A 24263-nucleotide genomic window follows, 5' to 3' on the forward strand; every position below is an offset into this window, starting at 1 on the left:
TGTTGCTGGTCTATAGATGAAGGAGAGGGAAGGAAAACATTTCTTTCTTAGAGTTTCTATCTCTCTGCTTATATTACCCAATATATTCTTGCATGTTTTCTACTTTTTTATTAGTATTATTAATGGAATAGTATTCCATAGTTAACATATTAATCATAGATCATTAAAATTTCCTGTCTGACAATTCCTAAATCTGTGTCATATCTGAGTCTGACTCTGACGTTCACTTTATCTCTTCAGACTGTTTTTTCTTGCCATTAACACGCCTTGTAATTTTTAGTTGAAAGTCAGGCATGACGTACCAGGGAAGAGGAACTGAGAGAAATAGGCTATTAGTGTGAGGTTTTATGTTAATCTGGCTAGGAGTTGGGCTATATTTAATGTTTGATGTAGCTATATATGCCGGAGTTCGAATTCTTCTAGTGTCCTTGTTTTTGTCAGCTTGGTTGTGTTTGGGCTTCCCTAAGAACTTCTCCTTAGATAGAGTCTGCATCCTGCAGCTCTTTCAGCTGTAATTCACTATTTTTATACTGGCATGGTTAAGGGCATGTAGGGGAAGGTTAGTGTCCTATAATCTTATAATTAAATTTCAGTCATTTAGTAGGCCTGTGTCCCTGCACTGTGACCTTCACAACTATTTCTTAGCTTCTTTTTCCTCGCTTAGATGAGACAGGAAGTCTAGAGAGGACCAGAGTCAGAGAAACGCCCTTCCCCCAGATGGGTTAAGACTCTAGGAAAGTCTTTTCTGTGGAGAGTAGGCCTTTGTTATAGAGAATGCTCTGGGTGTATTTCACAATGCTTTCTCTTCCCCTCCTCCTACAAGAGCCACAAGATCTTTTTTGGCTCTTTATCAAGAGAACCTGGTGGGGTTCCAGAAGGTAAAACCCACAAAAGTGTGGGGGCCCATCTGAGACTGCCCCTACCATAAGAGTTCCTTACTCTCAAGCTACTCCACATTCAGCCTCCAGCAATTCATCAAAATTACCATTGTTAAAAAATAAACTGAGGCAGAGTAAGAACTTTGAGCGTTTATTTGAGCAAAAATTGATTCAAATCTGGCAGCATCACTGGAAGTGGTTCAGGGCCAACGGGAGCTCAGTGAGATTCTTTTATAGAGAAAAGACAGAAGCAAAGTAAAAAAATTATTGACCAGCTATAGCTTCAAGCCTAGTTGGCTGTTTGTGATTGGTTGTCCTTAGGTTTCAATTCCATAACCTCGGGACATTTACAGGTTAGATCTGGGTTTGCTTACACAGGCCACCATGACAGGAAAGCCTCATTAGTCTAATGGCCTCCTTGTTTAATTAATTTAACACCATTTAAGTGTTCCTACCAGTTAGTGGCTTCTGTTCTTGGTAAGCCAATCTCAGCTGAAACTCTCCGGATCCCTCGTCTCTCCAGATTTCAGGGCAGTTTGCTCTGCAACCTCCGTTCTCTGATGGGCCTCAGAGAAGTCATTGTTTTCACTTTGTTCAGTACTTTCTTGTTGTAAGAATGGGAGTGACAACTTTCAATCTCTTTACATGCGGAAGCTAAAACTGGTAATTGGCTCACTATAAGCCAATTTTGAATGTGGAAAAACTTAAAAGAAAAAAAAAAAAGCCTGCAGATGGAAGCCAAAGAGGAGGGCTATAGATGATTTTTCCATTATTTAATAAATGGAAAAAGTTACATAGTTATTTCAGAGTGGTGAAATCTGTCTGTGAGTCTGACTTAGCCTTTAATTTCATCTGGTCAACCAAAGAGTGATGACATTGATGATACTTATTACAAGAATGAGGCATACATTTCTAAGACCTTAGTTGTATTATTCCAAAATGCCAAAACAAGGGAATGTAACTCCTAAAAGTATATCATTTTCACTAAAAAATTGAATATTATTCTCCCTACTTCCTAAAGATTTCCTCACCTGAAATAAGAAAGGGGGAATTCGAAATCCAGAATGTTGTTGCTTTTATTTTATATTGTCTCACTAATTGTTTAACCCATAGAACTTTTGCTTTCCCAATGCACTCAAGAGCTCATTTGACTACGCACTTTATCACTCTTTTGCTATAGCCTAGCACATTGCTCTGTACACAATGCACCTTCATTAAATACTTGAATTAAATTGGATGTGGACTTATATGACTTTTTATTGCACTGAGTTGCCAGAGTTCTGCCACGAGCTTTGTGTCCCAATCCAGCTTGTTATTCTTATCTCTTGGCTTAAAATATTGTGCCTTGCAAAAGGCTTCTGTGAGCAAACACTCGAGTAAAAAGAATTAACTGCTTTCAAAAGGGCTTGAATATGGTTTTTCATGAAGCCTATTACAGTGCCTTATACCTCATTATAATCTACTGGGGAGTTATTGTGCATCTTGTAATGGAGGATAAATTCATATTTTTCATCACCTGATTAGTATTTCTGAATTGGCTCTGGTGCAAAAAGGAATATTTCCCTTACTGTTTCTCCTTTTCAGTAGTAATGGAAACATAATAAAAAGCAGTAGAATGCATTCCCTCTCCAGAAACAAACAAAAACCAATTACGGTCAATCCTAAGGGAAGTCTTCAGTGGAGAAAGCCAAGAAAAGCGGAGAGAAAGCTGAATACCTCTGCCTTTATCTGTTCTCTCTGCCTAGCTTTTTAGGATCATATTTTCCTAGCCCAATTTAGATTCTTTCATGCCCAGGTAGGGAGGAAGGATTTTTATCCTCAACACATGATTGATGTGTTGAAATGTATGAAATTTTACTGGAGAAGGGTCCGCTCCTTTTGGGGCCCATTTGTGATATGTTTTCTGGCTATAGGTCAAAACACAGGGCCACTCTAGGAAACACCAAGAAAGCATTAATGTAGGCTCATTCTGTGCTCGCCCACTCCACCTTCCTTGTCTATAACTCAACAGGGAGAGTTCCTGGGGGACATGGAATAGGTGAGAGGGCTAAGAGGTAGATGCGGCAGCTCCACCTCCACTCTGTGGCCACTGCAACCACCCTACTGTGCCATTCCTGGGCCTATTGGTCCTCAGAGCAATTCTTTGCCCTTCCTGTGCTTTGCTGTGCCACAAGGAGGCTGACCTCTGTGGAGTGTTTTCCAGGCTCCTCCGGCCTTGGTTTTGCTGTTAGGGCTGGTTTTCTAGCTTTGATCATCTTGCTAATATTACTATGTGACTTCTTTCTCTCTTCTGTTTAATTATTTATAAAATGAAATTCTTTTCCTTATTTGTCTGGCTTCTGGCTGGAGGGAAATTGGATGTAGGAGGGTCTCGCCTCCCTCTTAGCAGCGGGAGGGTGGGCAGCATCGTCAGCCGTGGCTCCACCTCTAGGGCCTGGTGGCTCTCTGGGGTTCCAGCTTTTGCCAGGACACCTGGCTCAGGCTCTGGTAATGTCTCCTTCATCCTCTGCCCTTATACCCAAAGCTTCCTACTTTGCTAACATCTGGTTACCTCCCAGCTGCCTGCTTAATTTAGCTCTTCCAGCATCCGCAAAGCCAGTTTTGGCATTAAATTCCCTCTGTAGTTTCCACTTTCCTGCTCAGACTTTGACTGATACCATGTCTCTGGTATATTTGTCTTATCCCTAGTAGGGCAGTTCCTCAATACTAAATGTTTTATTGTCACAAAGTTGCTTTTTAAAGTTAATTCATACATTCATCTGTTGATGGGTATTTGAATTGTTTCTATATCTTGACTATTGTGAATAATGCTGAGATAAACATGAGAATAAAAAAGATGTGGCATATATACACAGTGAAATATTATTCAGCTATGAGAAAGGAGGATATCTTTCCATTGGTGACAACATAACGCTAGATGGATAGACCTTGACCACATAACGCTAAAGATAAAGTCAGACAGAGAAAGACAAAAAACTGTATGATATCATTTATATGTGGAATCTAAAAAAGTTAAACCTGTAAAAAACAGAGTAAAATGGAGGTTATCAGGGGTTGGGGCAGGGGGTGATAAGAAGGATGGCATTTAAGGGCACAAACTTGTAACAAGTAGTAAATAAACCATAGAGATCTCATGCACAGTATAATGGATATAAACCAGGCGTCCACAACCTTTTGGCACCAGGGACTGGTGCTCCTATGAGAATCTAATGCCTGATGATCTGAGGCGGGGATGAGGTGGTGATGCTAGCACTGGGAAGAGGCTGCAAATACAGATGAAGTTTCACTTATTCATTCGCTGCTCACCTCCTGCTGTGTGGCCCGATTTCTAACAGGCCATGGACTGGTCCGCAGACTGAGGGTTTGGTATTCCTGATTTAGACAATAATATTGTACTATAATTATGTAAGGTGATAAATATTACTAGATCAGCAATCTTTTTATAATATATAAACGTATCAAAGTAACGCTGCTATAACACTGTTTACCCCTTAAATTTACACAATGTTACATTTCAGATTTATTCACTTAAAATTAGTTAATTCAGACCAACCATGATGCATAGTGCTATCATCTCAGTAGGTCATTGTATTTATTGCTGAAAACTCTTAAGATCGAATCTGATAGCTGATACACTAGAAGGACTAAATGGTTTTTTCTCAATGCACTTGGGTCAAACAATACAAACTCTTCCAAAGGGTGCACAAAAATATCTCTAGAAGGAAAGAGCAGGTGAGTAGGGTTATTGTATCTGCAGCACAGACATGGAAATGGATTCAACTTCCAGCTCTTCCAGTTAGTAACTGGAAGCTCGGTCACTATGTGTCTCTGGCCTCAGTTTCCGAAATAAAAAATGAGAGTAATAATAAAATAAGGAGATGACACGTATAACGACACATGTGCAGACAACACGTATAAAGGGCCTGTCACAGGAAATGCTTGGTGTTGCCTTTAGGGCTGCTTTTCTCGTCTTCATTCTCACTAATATTACCCTGGTGCTTCTTTCCTTGTCCTGTTTAACCTGATCATTTATAAAATATAAATTTTTTCTCATTGACAGCTAAAGTAAAATTCTCAACTTTACTTGAAGGCCAAGGGAGACCAAAAAGGAAATAAATAAGCAGATACAAAAGCAATAAAGCCACATTCTCAATGGAGGGGTCCCTGGACAGGCATTAACTAGGGACTACTTCCCAGGCACCTAGCCTACCTGTCACAAATGCCCTCTCTCTCACAACATATGGCTGCTAGAACATAGGAGTTTGCCTAACTGAATACAGTGTTCCTTTTAAAGACAAATTTTTATTTCCCCCAAATAAAATGTCCCCTGCTTTCACCCTGCTTGGAGATTTTATTTAAATAAAGGGACTGCCCACTGCTGGTGGGACTGCAAATTGGTACAGCCACTACGGAAAGTGGTTTGGAGGTTCCTCAAAAAAGTAAGAATTGACCTACCATATGATCTAGCAATCCCTCTACTGGGTATTTACCTCAAAGACTTGAAAACTCATATTCAAAAAGATATATGCACACCAAAAAATTGGCAAAAGAAGCTATGGTACATATGTACAATGGAATATTCCCCAGCCATAAGAAGAGATGAAATACTGCCATATGCAATAACATGGATGGACCCTGAAATAATCATACGAAGCAAAATAAGCCAGACAGAAAAGGTTGAAAATCACATGATATCACATATGTGGGATATAAACCTAAAAGCAACAAATGAACATGACAAACAAACAGAGACTCATGGACATGGACAATAAACTAGTGGTTACCAGAAGGGAAGGGGGAGGAAGAAAATAAAAAAAAAATAAAATGTTAAAAAATAATAATAATAAATAAATAAAGGGACTGCCTCCTTCTCAAAGCCTCCATTCATCATGTTGCCCTCAAACATACATCTTTGAGTCAGAGAAGGTTTTAAGAATGCTGCCTTTCACAAATTAAACAGCCTCCTGTTCTGGAGCTGGTACTAGAATTATCTAGCTAAAAGACAACCTTGCATACATTTTACCCCTTTAGAGGTTGCAAATCAAAAGAACAATTCTGATGGAAGCCTGATGCTTCCTCTGCTTTTATGACATTTTCTTCTCAGGGTTCCAAGGGACCAAAAAGGGAACTATAAAACAAAATTAACTAAACTAGGGACTACTCATTAGCATTTTGTTAAAATACAGCCATTTCTGTAGAAATAAACAAAACGATGGAATTTTCAAATAATGTTTCATTATACCTAATGAAGAATAAACATTCATCAGTAATCCTCAAACTTGGGCATCTTCTTGACCTCTGGCTCAGCCAGCCTCTCAGAACCTACTACAAAAGAAAGTTGCTTTTTTATAGGAAAGAAAAGATTACCTCAGAAGCTAATCCCACATCTACATTAGACCACGTATACCTGCATATCTTTCTTCCAAGACAGGAAGAAGAAATGGGTTTCTACTATTATTTTCAAGAATCACCAGAGGCTTCTACAACTTGGATACATAACCAGGCACAGTCCTATACATGAAAGCCAACCCATGTAGTATGAAGAGGCAGGATGCATGGGTACTAGGAATTCACAATCCTGAATTAATCAGGATGTTTTAACTGCACACATTTCTAGGGTCCTGGTGCATGCTGGTCTGACACTTTTGAGCCTTTCTTGGGGGGATTTAGCATCACAGAAATCTCTCTGTCTTTTCTGAGGAGGTGGTACAAGCACAAGGAATTCATGCATCCATGGTCCTTCTCCTATTGAAAGGTCTACCATAAGGGAGCACAGTCTATCTCGAGGCAAAGTTGGTCTCTATTTAAAGCTACTATTGAATTGGATCAGATTGAAATTCCTTGGTCTATGCTGGCTGTATACAGTCTGCTGCTAAAATACTATAATATTGCTTGACACCTGTGCCCCAGTGATTTTAAGAGGAAAAAAAAGTCTGTTGGATGCCAGCAAGGTGAGGAAAATTTTTAAGTAAGTTCAGTGAGATTTCAATCACACTAAATAAATCTGTGTTTCACTTATTCTTTTCTTAAAGCTTAGTATTGTTTTCATTTTTTTCCTTAATGCTATTATAATATTAAAAGCATCAACCCATCTGAAATGTATCATTGATAAAAAGGAAGATATATGTTTATACACGTATATTTGTATTTAGGTACGTAAAGCATTTTAACTTGATGTTGTCTTTTATTTCCCCCCATCGATTATGTTTTGTTTTGTTTTTTAATTAGGACTAGAGGGAAACCTACCAATTTATTTTCGATGTAATGGCTTCTATTTGGAAAAAGTAGGGTTTTTAGTATGAAGAATAATAATCTTTGTATTAGTTTTCTGTGACTGCTATAACAAATTGCCATGAGCTTAGTGGCTTAAATTGAAACTAATAACCTTACAGTGCTATAGTTTAGAAGTCTAAAATGGGTCTCATCGGGCTAAAATCAAGGTGTCAGCAGGTCAGTTCCTTCTGGAGGCTCTGAGGGAAAATCCATATATTGTTTTGCCATCGTCATCTTCTAGAGGCTTCTCTCATCCCTTGGTTCTTCCATCATCAAAGCCCATAAATCAGGCTATGTCCTACTCACTCTGCTATTTTTCTGGTACTAACTCTTCTGCCTCCTTCCTCCATCTTGTAAAGACCTATATGATTACATTGCACCCACCTGGAAACACCAGGGTAACCTCCTAGTTTGATTCTTAACTTAATCACATCTACAGGGTCCCTTTTGCCATGTAATCTAGTATATTCCCAGGCCTTGAGGATAAGAACATAGACATCTTTTGGGGGACCATTAATTCTGCCTACTCCAACCTCATAAAGAAACCTACCACCTTTTTCTTTTAATGTTCTGGAAGTGACATAAACAGTGTAATATTGAGTTCTACCACCGCCTTTGGGAAATGCCACTACCAGTTATTTCAGAGGAAGAGAGAGAAGGGATGTTGGTAGGGCTAGGGGACTCAATGTGTAGCTGTGGAGCAAGTCATTTCCCTGGGATTTCAATCCAGCACCTTCATCTGAAGAATGTGGATAATGACAGGAGCTTTATGCAGATCTGTTCTGACAGTCCCAGAAGCCTGAGCTGTACACCATCTTGCAAATGAGAGAGAAGGTACCTGAGCTGCCCCAGTGGGCTCTAGGAACTTGAATGTGTACAACCACCAAGAAGCATCATTTAAAAATTAAAACTTTCTAAAAACACAAATATCAGAAAAAGAATCTTAACTACATAAGAGAGGATGAAATTGCTCATTTCCATCCTAAATCAGTACTTTATCCCTATCCTCTGAGAAAGGTCATTTTAATCTCTATTCATGTTTATCTTGTTTTGCTTTTTCCTCTGCTCTGATGTTTGTTATGCTTTGAGTAGATGTCAGTTCCCCTCATGAAGCCTACAAACATCTAATCATTTCTGTTTCTTTTTTATTTTTAATAATTTAAATTTAAATTTTGGCAAATTGAATGTTGTAATTTTGCCTTTTGAATGCCTATGCATTCAAGTTCTGTAGGCAGATTTTATCTCTTGTTTTTTTAAATTCTATTTTGAGTTTTATAAAAATGGATGTTTCTTATTATGCCCCAACCCATAATTTTCTTTAGTGAACTTTTTGTTTAATTTTCTTTTGCTTTAACATTTTATTTTTCAGACACCTCTCATTGAACCTCACGTTCCTCTTCGTCCTGCTAACACCATTACCAAGGTAATGGGATGTAGGTGGGTTGATGAGCCATCAGTAACCACTGGAAGTGGTCCATATGTAAGAGCATCCTATCAGGCAACCTCAGATACATTTTCTAGAGACAATAAATATTCAGTGTGCCACGGTTCTCAACCTAAAACAGTGACATGTCACACAGGTGAACAATGTAAATGTATGAGTTGTATTTTTCGAGCCAGAGATAGATTGAAAAGTGATTTAAGGATTCATCTGGTTTGTTTTACGTCTATAAACTGTTCCTTCTCTTCCCCTTCTACCTGATTAAAATCTAGGTCCCTTCAGAGAAAATCCTCAGGGCTGGAAAAATTTTACGAAATGCCATTCTCTCTCGAGCACCTCACATGATACGAGATAGAAAATACCACCTAAAGACATACAGGTATGTACAGTAATTTTAAAGGCTACAGTCCCTACAGGTTCATATTCAGTGAAATTGGAACAAACTTGCGCGCCCCTGTTTTTCATCTGTAGGCAGCATGTTTTGTAAATCCTACAGGTTCTGGAAGATCTAAACTTGTCTTAGATGCCACTTAACTTTAATTATCCTTAATATTTCCAGCAGTTATTCCTAAATTAATTTGCTTGGACATTGGTTTGTAATGAACAAACAAGAAAACTTTGTATTTCTTTTCACTAGTATTTTTTAGGAAAACTACTATATTTAGATGAGAGTCAACTAACGTTTGCTGAGCACGTATTCTTGAAGCCTTGTACCAGGTCACTTCCTATATGTTATCACATCCTCACCACAACCTACTAGGTAGGTGTATAGCTATTTTTCAGATAATAAAACTGAGGCTCAGAGAGATTAAATAGTTTCCCTTGTCCAAGTTGTAAATCTAAGTGAGCGGCAGAGCCAATTTGTGTCATAGGGTTTGGAATAGACATAACATCTATATTTCAGGAGTTTAAGACTTAGTACTATGGACCAAGAAAGAGATTATGGTTTCTGACTTCTAATTTCCATTATTTGTCACCAAGTTTCATTGATTTCCAAGTTCAGTGATCTTTTTATTCATTATATTATTTATTCCATAAATTTATTAAGTACCTACTGGCTACCAGGCACTATTATGTTCCAAGCTCTAAGGATACTGGAGTGAAAAAATATATACAATGTCCTTTACAGAGTTTATTTTCTAATGTATATTTTATTCTATTATGTATATAGTAAGATATGGAACACCATGTCACGTCTATAATCATATATTATTAAAAACTCATTATAGCTGTCACTAGAGTTAAAAAATGTTAAAGACTGGAGTCGCACGATTTAATTGAACTTTCTGAGACGACTGAACCATGGTGAGTCAACTAAGAATTATGTTTAATCTTTAACTTTTGATTTTATCAATTCAGTAAGGGTTTAGGAAGTGGAGTGGCCTGTCTATGGCACACGAGCCTTCATGCTCTCTCCCTGCACCCGTCGTTCAGATCCACAGCCCTCTTTCAGCCATCAGGCTCCCTCTCCCATTTAGCGTAGACATGACCTAAGAACCCACAGACCTGGCATGAGTCCAAACCCATTTGATTCACATGAACCAAATTCATAAGACACAGTGAAAAGCCAGAATACACATTTTAAAGTTCCCATGAAGGACATATATCTTTCTAGTGACTTTCAACTATTATAGATTTTGTAAAATTATACAGTTCACTATAACAAGTGTATACGCCTCAAAATCCAGTCTCTTTCCTAAGGACAGAAATGGAAAGACATTGCAAATTTTTCCTCTTCGGATCACTTTTTTTTTGCATTCCATGCAAACTAACACTCTTCTGCTTGCATTTGTCGTGACCAAAATGGACATTTTATTTTCTACGTTTAGACTGGCCTCTTGATAAAATTTCAGAAATGAGATGGGATTTGAGAAACACTTTAGTCTTACCAGTAGTATATTCCTTTTAGTACACAGCTATTTCAGCTCTTAAGACAGATTGTTTAGCTAGCCCTTTCAATGTTCCTATTTACTGCCATTTTGGATGATTACATTTGGAGGTCCTCTCCTCCAGCCCTGAAAGCTCATTCTTTTTGGAGTCTGTGGTCCCTACACATCACTATAATTTTAAGGGAAGTAGAAGTTTAAAAAAAAATTGTGATCACATGTTCCAAAGAGAGTGTTCAACGTCTTTAACTCATTAAATGGATTTCAAAATCTCATATGGCTAAAGGAAATTTTTCTTTTTAAAGTTTTATTATTTCTTCTCTTAATTTAAGATGTGATTATGCTTTCATAAGTGTTGACTTACATTAGGGAAATTTCATTAAAATATGTCATCTTTGGTGACAAATAATGGAAACTAGAAGTCAGAAAACATAATCTCTTCCTTGCTCCATAGACTAAGTTTTTAAACCCCTGAAATATAGGTGTTATGTCTATTCCACACCCTATGACCAAATTAATGATCTGTTGGTAATGACCCATCAACTCAACTGGAAGTCAGAGGCATGATTTCTTTTTTCTGCAGAACAGTTTGAGTTCCTTGTCCCAGATCTTGTTCCCAGTCACAACCTCATCCTCCCTCCTGCTCCTCACCCCATTATATCATTGCTGCAGTATTAGGGGGTTAAAATCTCCCAGACACAGTATCATTCCCAGTAATCACTATACTAGAGATCGGCTGTCAATTCTAAAGTGGCTAGGGATCGTTAACAGAGAGGCAACTGAGTGATTCCATCAGCTACAAGTGGCACAGCTGTGTATCTTTGTTCTGTATTCTGACTGTAGGATTCTTATTATACCCTGTACCAGGGCCCAGATGATCTGGGATCATCTCAATTCCATGTGCTCTTTTTGCTAAAGGTAACCCTTGAATTAAAAACCACATAAGATTGCTTTTTTATATTTTTAGAAGACCTTTCCCATTAATAAATTCTTAGATTAGAAGAAGAATATTTTGACAGGTCATAAGTTTGGTTCAGAATGAATGGTAACTAGGGGCCTCTTTGCCCATTGCAGCTCTAATACGTGAGTATAGACTGTAATCAGAGCAGTCCTGGAAATATAATAGCCATCTCAATACATCCTCCTTGTGAAATATTTTAGGATCAGACCCAAATCAGGACATCCCAGGAGCTCTGATAGATTTCAGAGTTCCTGAACTGGAAATGGCCTTGGAGGCCATCTTTTCCTCCTCCTTTCTTTTACAGATGAGGAAACTGAGAACCAGAGAGTTAAAGCAATATGGCCAAAATCACATAGCTAGTAAGTCACAGACCTGGTGCTATATTTCATGACTCCTCCCAGGCTAAGCCTCTTCCTAAAGTGCCACAGCACCAGGAATCTCTTCCATTGTAAACTAGAGAGGAGCTTCCCGGGCTTGATCCAGCCTCAGCCTATGCCTCAGAGCATGGGAGAGAGGCCACCAGGAACTCAGACCCAGCTGCAGGCAGCTGGCAGATCTGTGACTTCCTGCCCGTTCCATTGTCCCTTGGGATTCATCCCTAGGACTTAAAGATTCTATTTCCTCCCTTGAACCGTCATGCCATGGACACCTGCCCTTCTTCCTCACTCCACTGAAGGTTTTAGTGTTTCCTCTGTGTGTGTATAATTATGTTTCCTAACTAATGCATGTAATTTCCCCATCCTGACCAACTTACCACAAGGGGCATCTTAGGGGTGAATGTGTGACTATACAGAAAGCATTTGGAGCTCTTCAGACGACATGTTCTGTAGAAGTGCTGATGCTCATTACATAGAACTTATTTCTAGGAGATTTGCATCACTAATTGCTTGTTTCTCCCAACACCCCTCTGAGGAAGATCAGTAGTATTACTTGAAAATATAAAGTGCTATATAATTTTGCACTTATACAGAGCCTTTCATGGAGCACCTCTGAGTGCCTCACAAACATTAACTCATTCCTCACAAAGCTCAGGTGAAGGAAGTCAGAATTTTGCTTTGCCTTCATTTTACACTGAGCTTTTCTGGGACAGATGCCAGACGAGAGAGTTTCTGGCCCTGCGATCTTTAGCTTGCCAGATAATGCTCCCTGTCCAGCAGCCCTTTGGTCTCCCCTGGTGCTACAACTCATAATGCTCTATCGTTCAGCCAGCCTTGCTTAGAGGGTCCTCTCATGAGTGGAGTGGTTTTATTGGTTTGTACAAGAGTTTGAGAACCTGAGGCCGGGCTGTGTGGTGCTTTGTTTGCCCTGAGACCTCCTGTGGTGGAAGAGCACTAGCTCTTTTGGAGGATCGCCTCTCGAAAGAGACATCTTCACCTGCAAGGGGGTAAATTCTCTTCCTTTGTGTCCAACCTCCCCTTAGACAATGCTGTGTGGGCACCGAGCTGGTCGACTGGATGCTGCAGCAGACTCCATGTGTTCACTCCCGAACTCAAGCCGTTGGCATGTGGCAAGTCTTGGTGGAGGACGGTGTTCTCAACCACGGTAAGATGAGCCACAGTCCCTGGAAAACCCTCAAGAAATGCTAAGTGCGTTTCCCTGGGTAAGTTGTTGCTGAACTCCCAAATGAGCAAGAAAGAATTACGATCCCTTTAGGGACCCACCGAGCTAGCATCTTCATTTAGCAATACAAATGCAGCGAGTGGATGCTATTGACTACTGTGTTCCACTATTGTACCTTCTTAACTTGGGAGACTGTGTGAAGGGAAAATGAAATCGCAACCCAAGTGCATCAGTTCCGATTATGTTTATTAGTTTGCATTCACGGTTCATTGGTAGTGTGATTAAATTTGAACATTGCTTAGCAATCCTGGTGCAGGGGCAGAATGAAGAGCAAGCAGTGAAATGTGTGGCTGGGCTGATGACATGAAAGAAGCAATGAATTCAGAAGCTACCTTTTAACCATGGTGTTATCTGGGAGTGCCAATTTGTACACTCACAGGAGGACCATATTTAAAATCAGGGATGTGCTCGGCCACTGTGGCCCCTGTTATCTGCAGGAGCTGTACTTGAGCTGAGGAGATATTCAGGACTAGAGTGTAACCATGGTTGAACTTCTCATGCCATTTGTGAGAAGAACATTTTTCCAAACCGGCAAATTATTAAAATCATTCATTTAATTTACCAGCACCTGGGCATCTACTGATGGTCTTACCAATGTTTCTCAGACTTTAACATGCATACAAATCACCTGGGGCGCTTCTTAAAATTCAGATTTTGCAGGTCTGGGACGGATCCCAAGGGACTGCATTTCTAATATGCTCCCAGATGCTGCTGTTGCCACTCTTCTGGGATCACATTTTGAGTAGCAAGAATCTACCACTTCTCTTTATCTTTTGGCAGTGTTGATGCTTCCACCTGAAAAAGAACTTAAAAGCTTTAAGACGTGTTGATGAGGGTGTCTGAGCCAAGTTTATTGACTTTGCCTTTCTGAGATCTCTCTTTGTTTAGAGGAAAAGGAGAGAAAAAAACTTTTTAAAATAAGAACTGGAAGGAAATTACCATAAGATCCTTCTAAGGGTATATGACCTAGAAGCTTGGTCTAGTCACTTTTGTTCAAACGATTTTATTCTAACTTTTTTTTTAAGTGCAGACAGGCATATTTATAATCAGTGCATATAGAAAGAAAAACATGAATTCTGATCCTGACAATGTAGTGTTCTTTAAATCCTGTACTTTCAAAAACTATTCTAGGACATGATCTTGCAGTTGGTTATTTTCCTGTTTGAAATCTATGTCCCACACGCTAAAAAATGTCCCCAAGGCAGTTTTTGCTGGTCAGAGTGCTCATCTCAGACAAGTTGGCAGGTTGACATAAGAGTCCTAGGACAGCCCAGGAGATGGGTGGGTCAGAGAGAGCTGTGAGGTGTGTGACTGCAGCCAGGAGGTCATGTCTTCTAGTTGCACAGCTGTGGGCGAGGCATAGTGAGAAGGATGAGGAGTCTCATCCCTTTGCTGCCACTTGGCTGTCTTGCCTGACACCATCTATTTGTTTCTGGTAACCGAGGCTGGGAGGCAAAGGAGTAAGAGCTGACACTTGCCTCAATGTTTCCCGTAGTGGACCAGGAGCATCATTTCCAAGACAAATATTTATTTTATCGATTTCTGGATGACGAGCACGAGGATGCCCCATTGCCTACTGAGGAGGAGAAGAAGGAGTGCGATGAGGAGCTCCAGGATACCATGCTTCTGCTATCACAGACGGGTCCTGACGCCCACATGAGGATGATCCTCCGCAAACCGTGAGTGAGAACGCTGGGCAGGTCACCGGGATCAGGCAGTGCGCAGGCTTGCATGCCTGGGCAGGGGGAAGAGAGGCTGATTTCAAAAGTCCTGGCCTCACCCAGGGCCACAGGAGAGACTCTGAAGGGTGACACAGCATTGTTTGTCTCTTTTCTATTTTATTTTTGAGCCAGTTAACTCCATTTTCATTTTGCATGCAATAAATACATAGAGATTTTTAGTGGTTGGCTCTGGATAGCAAAACCAAGATCATATATTAAATAGTCCATGGTCAACGACAAACAAACTGCTGTGTGTGTGCTCGACCACCACAGCTTCCTTCTTCTTAATGCAATGAGACAGAAGTTGTCAGAACCATAGACCTACGCCTGTGCTTGCAAGAATTCATTTGCTCATCACATCTCTTCACCTCATCCTGAACCCTCTGCTCTTTAGCTTAAAGACACATAAGAGAATACCACTGCTCGATTAATGCTTCAAGGCCTCCCATTCAGCTGGTGAGGTGCTCTCTCCCTTTCATCTCAGCTAAAACCCACCTCGCCTTCAGTAGCAGCTCAGCAACTGAAGTTGAGGACTCTGAAGTGTTTAATCAGATCAATTCAGAAAGAAGATATTGAGCCCCGCTCCTGTTCAGGGAGCTCTACTAATTGCTATGGGGCATACAAAGAAGCATATGCCACGGTCTCAATCTCAGGGAAACCTTTTCAATAAGGGATGACTTGGCACTTGGTTCTGTAACCACCACATACAGGCTTATGTCTTTCTACTGGAAAAGAGATTGCCCTCCACCCTGCAACCAGTGCCAGCCAGCTGTGTATGTCGACTCTGAGTCACTGGCTTGGCCGGCCTCCATTTACAAGCAGGTCCCGACAAGAGTGTTAAACTTTACATATCTTGTGTGACCACTGGGCAGTTTCCAAGAGCAAGGTGTCTTTCAGGCCAGCTTCCCCAGTGTCCGCCCGTCACACCAACTCACAGTAGCCTCTCAGCGCACCTTTATTTTCTTCCCGCAGGATTCTTCTCGTTTTACTCGCCCTTCCTCAGTGCCACAAAGTGCTGCTTATCCACATATTTCATTTTTTTGTCACACCCCTGTCCCTTTTGTCAAAACTTTCTCTTGGGTTTACTGTCCCCCACCTTGTAGTTAAAGGCCTTCTCTCACCCCAGTTGGCACCATCAACCTTAACTCTAGAACTATGGTTTTCAGCTCCCGTAGCCTCAAATATTTATTTATTTATTTATTTATTGCCGGAAAATTTCCTTTCTTCAAACAAAAAATTTACCGTAAAATCCCAAATATCAAACAGAGAGTGAGAGCTTTGCTGACCTAATCAGGAGTAGCCTCCAAGAAATCGTCCCAGTTAATTTATGCTTTATTTGCCCTAAAGGATCATTGGGGTGGGTGGCTAAGGGGACACGAAAGAATCCCCAGAGCTTAGAGAACTCAAATGACCACCATCATTCTCAGCCGTGCTTTCCGTCCTCAGACTGCTTCCCTTCTCTCTTCTCCACACCCTTTTCCCATTGTCCATTGTTTTTACTTCTTCAGCATTTTTTGGATCCGTCCCTTTCTTGATGTTCTTGCTGCCACTTTCATTTATGCCAGCACAGTGCAGTGCTTCTGAATCAGAGCTGGGACAGCCCCTCCAGGGGCATTTGGAGATATAGAGGATGTTTTGGTTGTCCCAGTGCCTGAGGAGGTGCACTGCTGGCATACACTGGACGGTGGCTGGGACCAAGGTGTGCTAACCCCCCACCCCGTTCCTACAACCCTACGAAATTAAGGAGCTGTCCTGGAAATAATGCTCCAGTTGAGAAACATGGCCGTGAACTGTGAGTTTCTTAAAGGCAAAAACATATCTCATTTTACTTCAGGCATCCATTTCTTCCTTTAACCAATGTTTATTGAATACCTATTTTGTTCCTGATACTAACTACGTCAGTTGCTAAGGCTGCAGCATTGACTAAAGGGTTGTACCTCCTTCCTGGAGCTTTCTTCTAGTGCAGGAGACAGACCATAAACAACTAGCTATGCAAGCGATCATTTTATCACAGATGCATTATATGCTACAAAGAAAAACATAGTGTGTGTTCATAGAATACAATATGGATAAGGAGATTTACTTTTGCGTAGAAGTGAGAAAAGGCCATATCTCTAGCTCTGCACTACACCAAGTAGACCATCAGTAAACTTTTGCTGGGTGAATGAATGAACGAGTGAATATATAGCCCCAGCTAATGTTCCCTCAGCTCTTAGTTGCTTCAGGGGAGGCCATTCAATTCAAAAAGATTTTTGAGCATGTACCAAAGAGGTTTTTAAAAAAGTAATAAAATAGTTCCTGCCTTTGGGGAGTTTATAATCTAACTGAGAAAGGCACTCCCAAATTAGATTCAGATGCAACAAACATTTATTGAGTGCCTGCTGTGTGCTAGGCATCATGCTAGGAACATTCATGCTACTTGTTTCATTTACCCTCACAAGAAAGAGCCTGAGAGTTGGTTCCATGAGTCACCCCTAGAAACGGGATTCTGGGCTTGTGCTTCTTTTTTCTCCCCTACAGCACTGAATTGCATGATCCTTGGCAGCCTAAAGATTCTTTGAATAAATTGCATTCCAAAGATTCGACTTTTCTAGCCGATCGCAATGGGCTGTTAAAGTACAGGTTTCACCAGAATTCCAAGATACGTTATTTTGGGTGCCTTTGGGATTTTTCTCATCTTCCCAGGTTTTAAGAAACTACAAATATTGGAACTGGGCTGATAGTTTCTCTTTTGAGTCTGTACTCTTTGGTTTTCTTTCTTCTGGAATGATAGCCCCCAAGTGATAAGAAATTGAAAAAAGAGTCTAATTTTATGCAACAGACTTTCAAACTACACACACACACACACACATACATTAATTACACCATTTTTTTTTTGGTCTGATAATAACCTTTGGAGCTTCTCCTTTATTTTATTTATTTGGAAAGAAAATAAGCTTAGTTGATCAAGAATTGCTAGTTATCCCTGCTGTTCTTGAAGAACCCAGATAAGCACTTTGCTCCTGGAAACATGAGGTCATGTTCAAAAATCCAAGAAGGGTTGACTTTTTACTGCCCAAACTGCCAAGTCACCAAGACATGTGGAGGTATGAGATGCATTGGCTCCATATCGACCGGGGCAAGACCCCCAATTTTTTTTAACTCAGCACAGCTGCATTTTATAACAGTCACCAGTGCCAGAGAGGTTGTAGAACTCTGATAATTACTGGGAAAGAAATAACACAATATTCTTTGATGAGAAGATTACTTTGAGAATTTGATTGTATAATGAAGATGTTGCTTTGAAAGGTACTTCCTATTGTTCTGAATCTGAGACTCGCCAGCAAAAAAAAAAAAAAATGTCACTTGTTTTGACAGGCTACTTAGAAAAATTCTCTGTTTATTACATTAACTACGGCATTTTAACTGTCAAACTATGAAAGAATGTTCTGTAGTTTAAAAAACAGAATAGAGCTTCAGGGAAATTTTTTTGGCACACTCTTGTTGCTATTGGTATTGGGGGAAAAAAACATACATTCTGAATGTGAAATTAGCTTTTTATGTGATGGCAGGCAGAGCGACTCACAATGCCCATCCTGGTTTCGCAGGTGCAGACCTGGATGGCATTTGGGGGCAAGTGCAATAGAACAATGACAGTTTGACGTGCTGTTGTTGCAGCTAGCAGACAGGACCATCAGACCTAAAATGAGCTCTCAGAGCTTATTGTTTTGATTTTGCTTTGTTTATAGGCCTAAAAACAAGAGGTTACCCTATAGCAAATAGATACAACAGAGACCCTTACCAATAGTCAATGTGCATTCTGGCTACCTTTGAGCAGATACTTTGGATAGGGGGCCATGGGCATAAAGATGTGGAATTACCAGGTCAGCAGAATGTTATAAACTTGAGACCAGCTGGATAAAAAGAGGCTTCAAGGAAACAAAGAAGGCTCTTGACATACAAGCCTCCCAACCTCTTCTTCCAAGTAAAGTGAGATATAATGTTCTACTCTTTAGAATGGTCTATGGGAAACCAGCCTGAAGTTGGGAGGGAAATGAAGTAGATGCCACTTTCCAAATCTGATTCCAGGTAGATCTGCTATTCTGAAATCCCCTAAAAGTCTAGAAGCTTAAGTAGCTGAGAAAGAGATAAGTCAGTTGGGCCTGAGCAGAAGGAAAAATGAGGCGGGGGGCAGGGGAGGACCGTTGACATGTTCTTTTAAATGGGTTAGAAACAGAAACTTAAGTTCATTTATTTCATGTGATGAATTAATATTTTCTAATATATACTATGGGGCATCAGCTCGAAAGGACACAATTTAAGATGATCAAAGTGACATGAAAAAATACAGGGATAGAGGAATGGGTGTTTATCAGTCAAACTAAACTGGCTGCATTAAGACAGCCCCCACTGGCTGTTCTACACACTTGCTCTAGAGGGCACTTGAGAAGCTGTGTATTTTCTCTTAATTAGCAGAGGCTGTTTTAATAGGGTCTTTATTTGTCCAAATTGTTTTTGAGGGTATGAAATTTGAAATCCTGATAATTATAGGGAAACTTGCTTCCTCAGCGGAACCCAGATTAGCAAGCCTAAAATCAGCGGTGCCTAGGGGTTCAATTTCTGTTGGGATATGCCAAGAGTATGTTCAAAGTTATGAAGTCCATTCTGAAATACAAATCAGATGAAAAGAGAAGCATGACTGAAAGAGCCTAATCTTCATGAAATAAGAAATTTACTATGAATCTTTCCCTTTACTACATGATAAACTTTGCTATTGTTTTTCCTGGAAAGATTGCTGTGCCCTATGTGAAAGCTTGTAGAATTTACCAGAAGGAATGATTGCATTCAGTGGGTCATTTCTTGGGGTCACATTTGCCTCACCCCTATAAAAGCAATTTACCACTTATCCTTCATGTTTACATGCCCAAGAAACCAACCACCGGATTGCTGCCATGGAGATTCAGATTTGGGAGAGGGGGAATGGATGTAGCTGCCCATTTACAGTTTAGGGTTCATTATAAGATTACCTCAAGATTTTAATGACTTTTTATTGTTAAAGTCAATCTGTTTATTGTAGACATTTTGGAAACTCTTGAAAGAGCTAAAGGAGAATAAATAACACCTGCAATCCATCTTTCAGAAATAATTATTAACATTTTGGTGTCTATCCTTCTGGTTATATTTCAGTTCCTGACTTTTTACACTTAATAATATATCATGACATTCTTCCTTAACCTTAAATATTCTTTAAGGATGAGTTTGTAAGGAGCATAGCAGTCTATCTCTGAGTGTTAATGCAATCATTTTGTCATTGTTGGATGTCTAGGTTGATTTGCAAGCCCTTTCTTCTTACCAGCAGCAAAAAATCATATTTTAGAACTTCTAGCCTGGCCGTGGAGCAGGGCTTGAGATGGGGTCAGAAAGATATCAGGAAAGTTCCAGCAGGGAACAATTAGTTGTTTCACACTAAAGGAGAGCCCAGACCAGAAGTGCTAGTAAATGTGGCTGGAGAGTTAGGCTGAGGTCGGATCAAAGAGCGTCTTCTATGCCCTCCATGTACCTTGGATGATATTTTATAGCCATTCATGTCACCATTGAAGACCTTTAAAAGGAGGTGTGGTATGGTCAGATTTGCAGTAGGTAGGTTTCTCTGCTATCTGTGGAGAATGGGTTGGAGGGACCGAGACTAAAGGTAGAATGCCAGATACTGAATTTTATGAGATTAAAATTAATTTTATTTTGAAAATTTAATGACAGCATTTGAGATACATGCATTTGACCAAAGAGTCTGCTAAATAAAGTGAAAGTAATACTGTGCATGAGAGCCCTGGATTCTAGCCTTACCAATTGACCAATAAGTCACCCATGACTCCAGATTACAAACCTTATACACTATAAAATGAGTGTAATAATGCCTGTTTATGGTCTCCTAACTTCACAAGGAGACCGTAAATGTAAAAACAAATGCAATTATATTTAATCACAGCCAGCATTTATTGAGCACGCATATGCTAGGCAATGTGTTCAATAATTATCTAATTCAATTCTTTCAGTAGAACTATTATGTAGTTATTAATATTATTCCCATTTCATGGATTAGGAAACAGGCTTAGTCACTTGCTTGGGTTTATCCTGAAAGTGGTGGACTTAGAATTTGGTCTAGGTCTGTCTGACTCTGGCACCTGTGTCCTTTACTGTAGTCTACCACCTGTCCTGAGCCAAAAAGGATTCCAGATGGTCTCCTGGGTTTATTTTTTGAGCACTGGGAAGAAAGATGTCATGGAAATCTGATTTTAAAATAATTACTATAGATAAATCTCATTTCATTCCATTGTTACCACATAGATCTGAATGGAGTACAAGTGTATACCTACTGTAGAAAAATTCATAGCAACCTGCTAGCCAAACAGAACTTAATAACTAAAATATGAATCACACTGTATAGTTTATATAGTGACCTTAAATACATCACCTCTTTAAATCTAAAAACAATTGTGAATTAAGGAGGGCTTCTGTTATTATCCACAATTTACAGATGAAGAAATTAAGCTTAGTAGATGTCAAGAGCCTTCCCCACACTAGTATATGTGGCTGAATCAGGAATTGAGCCCAAGTCTGCTTATTCTAAATCCAATTCCTTTTTTTCTCAGGAGTAATGGTCTTTCCTTCTCACTAGGTTGCCTCAACTTTGTCCTCTCTGGTGGATTTACTGAACAAACAGTTAAATCCAAAGAAATATGGATAATCCATCTATCCCTGATTAATTAAGAATTAATTTTTGCAAGGAAAAAATTATAATGTATCCATATAGCCCCATCTCAAAAAAAAACATTCGCATTTTCTATCTGACATACATATGCCTCATACACAAAGGTAGCTATATACCATTCCATCCAAAAATTTTTTTTCAACTTGCTGCTAAGGTGTTTAAAGGAAAATACTTATAGTTGCACCTTTTAAAAGATTTAATGTTAAATATCTAGTGTGTCCTCACAGTAACCACTTTTACTGGAAGAATGTTGTTTCTAAACATGGAAAAGTCAAATCACATTGTCCTAAAAACATGCTACTCAGAGGCCCTGAATTATGAAAACTTTACCCCATGTCCTGATGGGGATGACTTCAATTCTCACAAATATTCACGAAGCATTTGCCCTTTACTGCGGCTATAAACTGTATTCATTTCTAACTTCACGAAGAAGGAAAGAATCCCCACGTACAAAGCCTTTACTATCAGAACTAAAAAAAATGCCTAATTGCATCGGATAAACTTAAAATATAGTTTTCTGGGTTAAAGATCAGGTGAAGAGGTGGTAAGGCAGCAGGGAGGTGAGCAGACAGAGCTGGGCAGGACACTTTAAATGTCCAGTCACCAGGATCCTGGGAAGTCTCTAACACTGAGGCTCTAACTCTCAAGAAGCAAGGGTCCCGGAAGGTAAAGAAAAGAAAGACGTTTTGCTGGTTTGTTAGACAAGGGGGTGGGAAACCATACCAAACCTTCCTATAAGGGAAGTGGAAGAGGTGAGATCTCAAGAAGATCTTAAGAGTGTTGGGAGATAATCCAAATTTGAGAAATGACCTGTGAGCAGGAGAATCAGGTCGATTGAGGCGGAGTGTTGCAACAAAAATAAAGTATGTCCACCCTCCCAGAAAAAAAATAAAGCACTTTTTTTATTTTGAAGCTTGACCATGGCTTGCGTAGATATTTATAACATTGACTTTTCTGGGTATTTTCTCCATGCACCAGGTAATAGGTCTACTAGGCAACAGGTCTAGAAGAAATGGGTTACTTGCCTTCTCACCTGCATGTTTTACCACTGGCCATGCCAATGTGCTGCTTGGCGACTGGACGAATCTCTCATTTTATCCACGTTCCAATAACTGAGGAGCTCCGTCCCTGACCTTGATAAATTCCTTGGTAAAACTATATTTACCAGCAGCTTCCAATATCACCTGAGCCCTCCCATCCTTTAATGTACAAACTGCTCCTCCATCCATCCCCGTTTATTATCTTGTCTGTAACTAGACATTGCTGCCAGAACGCATCCCCTGCAGAAACTAGGCCTTTCCACAGCGGGATCCGACAAATCCACATCAATGTGGCACCACGCAGATTTGTAAAGAAGCAGGGATGCCTAATATCTCTCCCTGTGACATCTGGAGAAGGACAAGTAAAGACCAGGTACATTCACCAGCTGTCACTCATAGCAGCCAGAGAGTCAATTCACTTCCCCAGCCTCTGTGAAGGTGCTTGGGAGACCCCTCCTCCTGCTCGGGGCACAGTGTTCCCTTGACTCTTGAAAGCCAAATTGCCTTAAGTCCTTGGGACCCTTTCATTACTGTTTGATCAGGCTGATTTGCAGAATTCTTCTCCATTTTTTTCCCTATCACCCCCGTAAAGACCAAAGCACGAAAGGTCCTTAATGCCACTATTTGCCATGAGAAACCCGCTTTTAAAATGTGCCTTTGTTCAGTGATTATAGTGGGGAAGGCTCAGTATTAGATGTTATGGGGTGCTCTTTGAAGGGGTGGGGTAGATCAAGAGAACCTTTGTCTGATTCAAGAGCAGAGAGGTGAGTCTTCTCTGAGACACTAGATGGCACAGCAGCTCTGAGCTAGTGGCCTCGGGAAAGGCTGGGCTTGTTCCCTGTCACTGCTGCCACAAACATGAAGATCACCTGGGGTGGGAGAGGAGCTCACATTTTGAATCACTTTGGTGCATACAGGTTGGCCACACTGACTTTTGCTCCGTCTGGCCTTTTTCCTGGCACTTCCCTCAATTTTCAACCCTAACTACATGTTGAGGCCCTGGGCAACAGTGAGTTTGCTGGTAGCCAGCCTCTTGGGAATGCTTTTGTTGTTTTGCTAACTGTGAATATACTCATTTTTTAAAGTAAGTCTCTTCACACCTTGCAGTCCTGACTTCTCTCACCTCATTAAAAAATTTGCTGTAAACAGGACCAAAAAGTTCCCAGCTACCTGGGTGGATGGCAAATGACTAGCCTGTCCTGTGATTACTTGACCACGTTAGACCTCAGGGTTGTTTTTTTTCTTCTTTCCTTTTTTTTTTTCCTTTTATTTCGAATGTTATTTAGAACTCAGTGACTAAACTGTTTTTAGGCTTTGTTCCATTCTGTTTCAGATGGCTGCCATGGGCTTCTCTATGGCACCCAGCAAGTCCCCATGGAATTCTTTATTTCTCTGTAGTGGTTATTGATGCATGGAGGACCCGGGAGTAGAATAAGCCGCCACCTGGGTCTCCGGACAGGTGTGGTGATCACACTCCCCAACAGAGCCACCCCTGACGGGATGGGGCCCATATTTCCTAAAAGGCTTTGCTTTATGAGAGGCATGAGGGGGAGCAGGCAAGCTAAACCCCACCCCTTTTCCTCCCACTAGTTGACAAACGAAGGAGGTTTTCCCAGGAATGGAGCCTTTGTGAGGGTTTCCATCCCAGGAGACCTGCTACTCCTTTTCCTCTTCTGTGTCTGGCAGGAGGGCCCG

General features: G+C 40.3%; 1 protein-coding gene across 1 annotated transcript in view; it reads left to right on the plus strand.

The window, feature by feature from the left end:
- Nucleotides 1-24263, plus strand: part of LOC102884268 (rap guanine nucleotide exchange factor 4) — a 115199-nt gene that overhangs the window by 28169 nt on the left and 62767 nt on the right. Inside the window, exons 3-6 of the mRNA XM_025039557.1 lie at nucleotides 8521-8574; nucleotides 8865-8971; nucleotides 12860-12981; nucleotides 14555-14738. Of these exons, the coding sequence (XP_024895325.1) occupies nucleotides 8521-8574; nucleotides 8865-8971; nucleotides 12860-12981; nucleotides 14555-14738 (467 nt within the window). The remainder of the gene's footprint in view (nucleotides 1-8520; nucleotides 8575-8864; nucleotides 8972-12859; nucleotides 12982-14554; nucleotides 14739-24263) is intronic.

Source organism: Pteropus alecto, unplaced genomic scaffold (genome assembly GCF_000325575.1).
Source record: "Pteropus alecto unplaced genomic scaffold, ASM32557v1 scaffold3, whole genome shotgun sequence".
Taxonomy (NCBI): Eukaryota; Metazoa; Chordata; class Mammalia; order Chiroptera; family Pteropodidae; genus Pteropus; species Pteropus alecto.